A 1,086-nucleotide genomic window follows, 5' to 3' on the forward strand; every position below is an offset into this window, starting at 1 on the left:
TGTTTGTGTGTGTGTGTGTGTTTGTTTGTTTGTTTGTTTGTTTGTTTTATTTTAAACTCGTAACCATGTAACTGGAAGTTTATTAATGTGCTCTGCCTGCTTCTCCTTATTATTTTCAGCATGCATCCATGCATGTGTGCGTGCATTACTGGTGTTGTCTTGTAAAGACGGAAGAACCTAAATAAACCTGACCCTCATTGCCTGTAGCTCTTTACCCGTATTACTCATGCTAATCTATGTGGATATTATGCTGTGTGAATGTATGTGAGCACAGCAAATAATTAGAGGTGCTCTACACCTCTCTGACATCAACAGCATCCACTTAATTTGCTTGGTATTTAATAGAAATAAACGTAACCCAGCTGATTCTATTTGTCATTCCCACAGGGAGGCAGAAAAGGAGAGAACTTTGATAATTTTTTCACATCCGCCCCCTCCGCCCTCACGCCTTCTGACCCGGATGTTCTCGCCGCTATAAGTCAAGAGGAATTCCAAGACTTCACCTACATAAACCCGGAATTTCCTCCCTCACCCCTAACAGCTGTCTGAGAAAACCTCAATCAATCCACACCAACTGTCTTTTGACTTTTTCTGCTCCTGTTCTTGATTTAAACTATGGTGACCAAAAGAAAATAATGTGTAATTTGGCTTCAGCTTGCTTACAATAGGAGTCTATCTCAATTAGACCAGCAATCACCTTCTGCAACAACACCACACTGATTTTAATCATCTTAACGGTAAAGCAAACTAAGCATTAATAATATTTAGCCGGTCCACTCTGAGAGTATCAGCCTGAATTATTTAAGGGTCATGCCATTATCTCACTGGACAATAGGATCTTATTGGATATCCCTTTGGATGCTAGTAGTTGCCATGACCTAATTATAACTGAGTGCACTATAGAAACCAGCATGAACATGATTCCCCCCATGTTTTAAAGTTCACTTCAAGCTGATTATTTAATCTCAGATCAAACTAATGCGTTTCTGCTTGTCTTTGTGTAAGATCCTGTTTGCTCTGGTTTGGTTTGGTTTAGGTAACTAAATAAGTGCAGACAGGTAAGCAAATACTAGTAATCATCTAACA

At 39.3% G+C, this 1,086-nt stretch overlaps 1 protein-coding gene across 3 annotated transcripts in view; it reads left to right on the top strand.

The window, feature by feature from the left end:
• LOC107692563 (protein kinase C alpha type-like) overlaps positions 1-825 on the top strand; it is a 32,389-nt gene extending 31,564 nt beyond the window's left edge. For all 3 annotated transcript variants that reach the window (XM_016491655.1, XM_016491657.1, XM_016491656.1), the window contains one exon: positions 388-825. In XM_016491655.1, the coding sequence (XP_016347141.1) occupies positions 388-549 (162 nt within the window). In that variant the 3' untranslated portion in view covers positions 550-825. The remainder of the gene's footprint in view (positions 1-387) is intronic.
• The last annotated feature ends 261 nt before the right edge of the window (positions 826-1,086 follow it).

Source organism: Sinocyclocheilus anshuiensis, unplaced genomic scaffold (genome assembly GCF_001515605.1).
Source record: "Sinocyclocheilus anshuiensis isolate Anshui unplaced genomic scaffold, SAMN03320099.WGS_v1.1 scaffold831, whole genome shotgun sequence".
Classification (NCBI taxonomy): Eukaryota; Metazoa; Chordata; class Actinopteri; order Cypriniformes; family Cyprinidae; genus Sinocyclocheilus; species Sinocyclocheilus anshuiensis.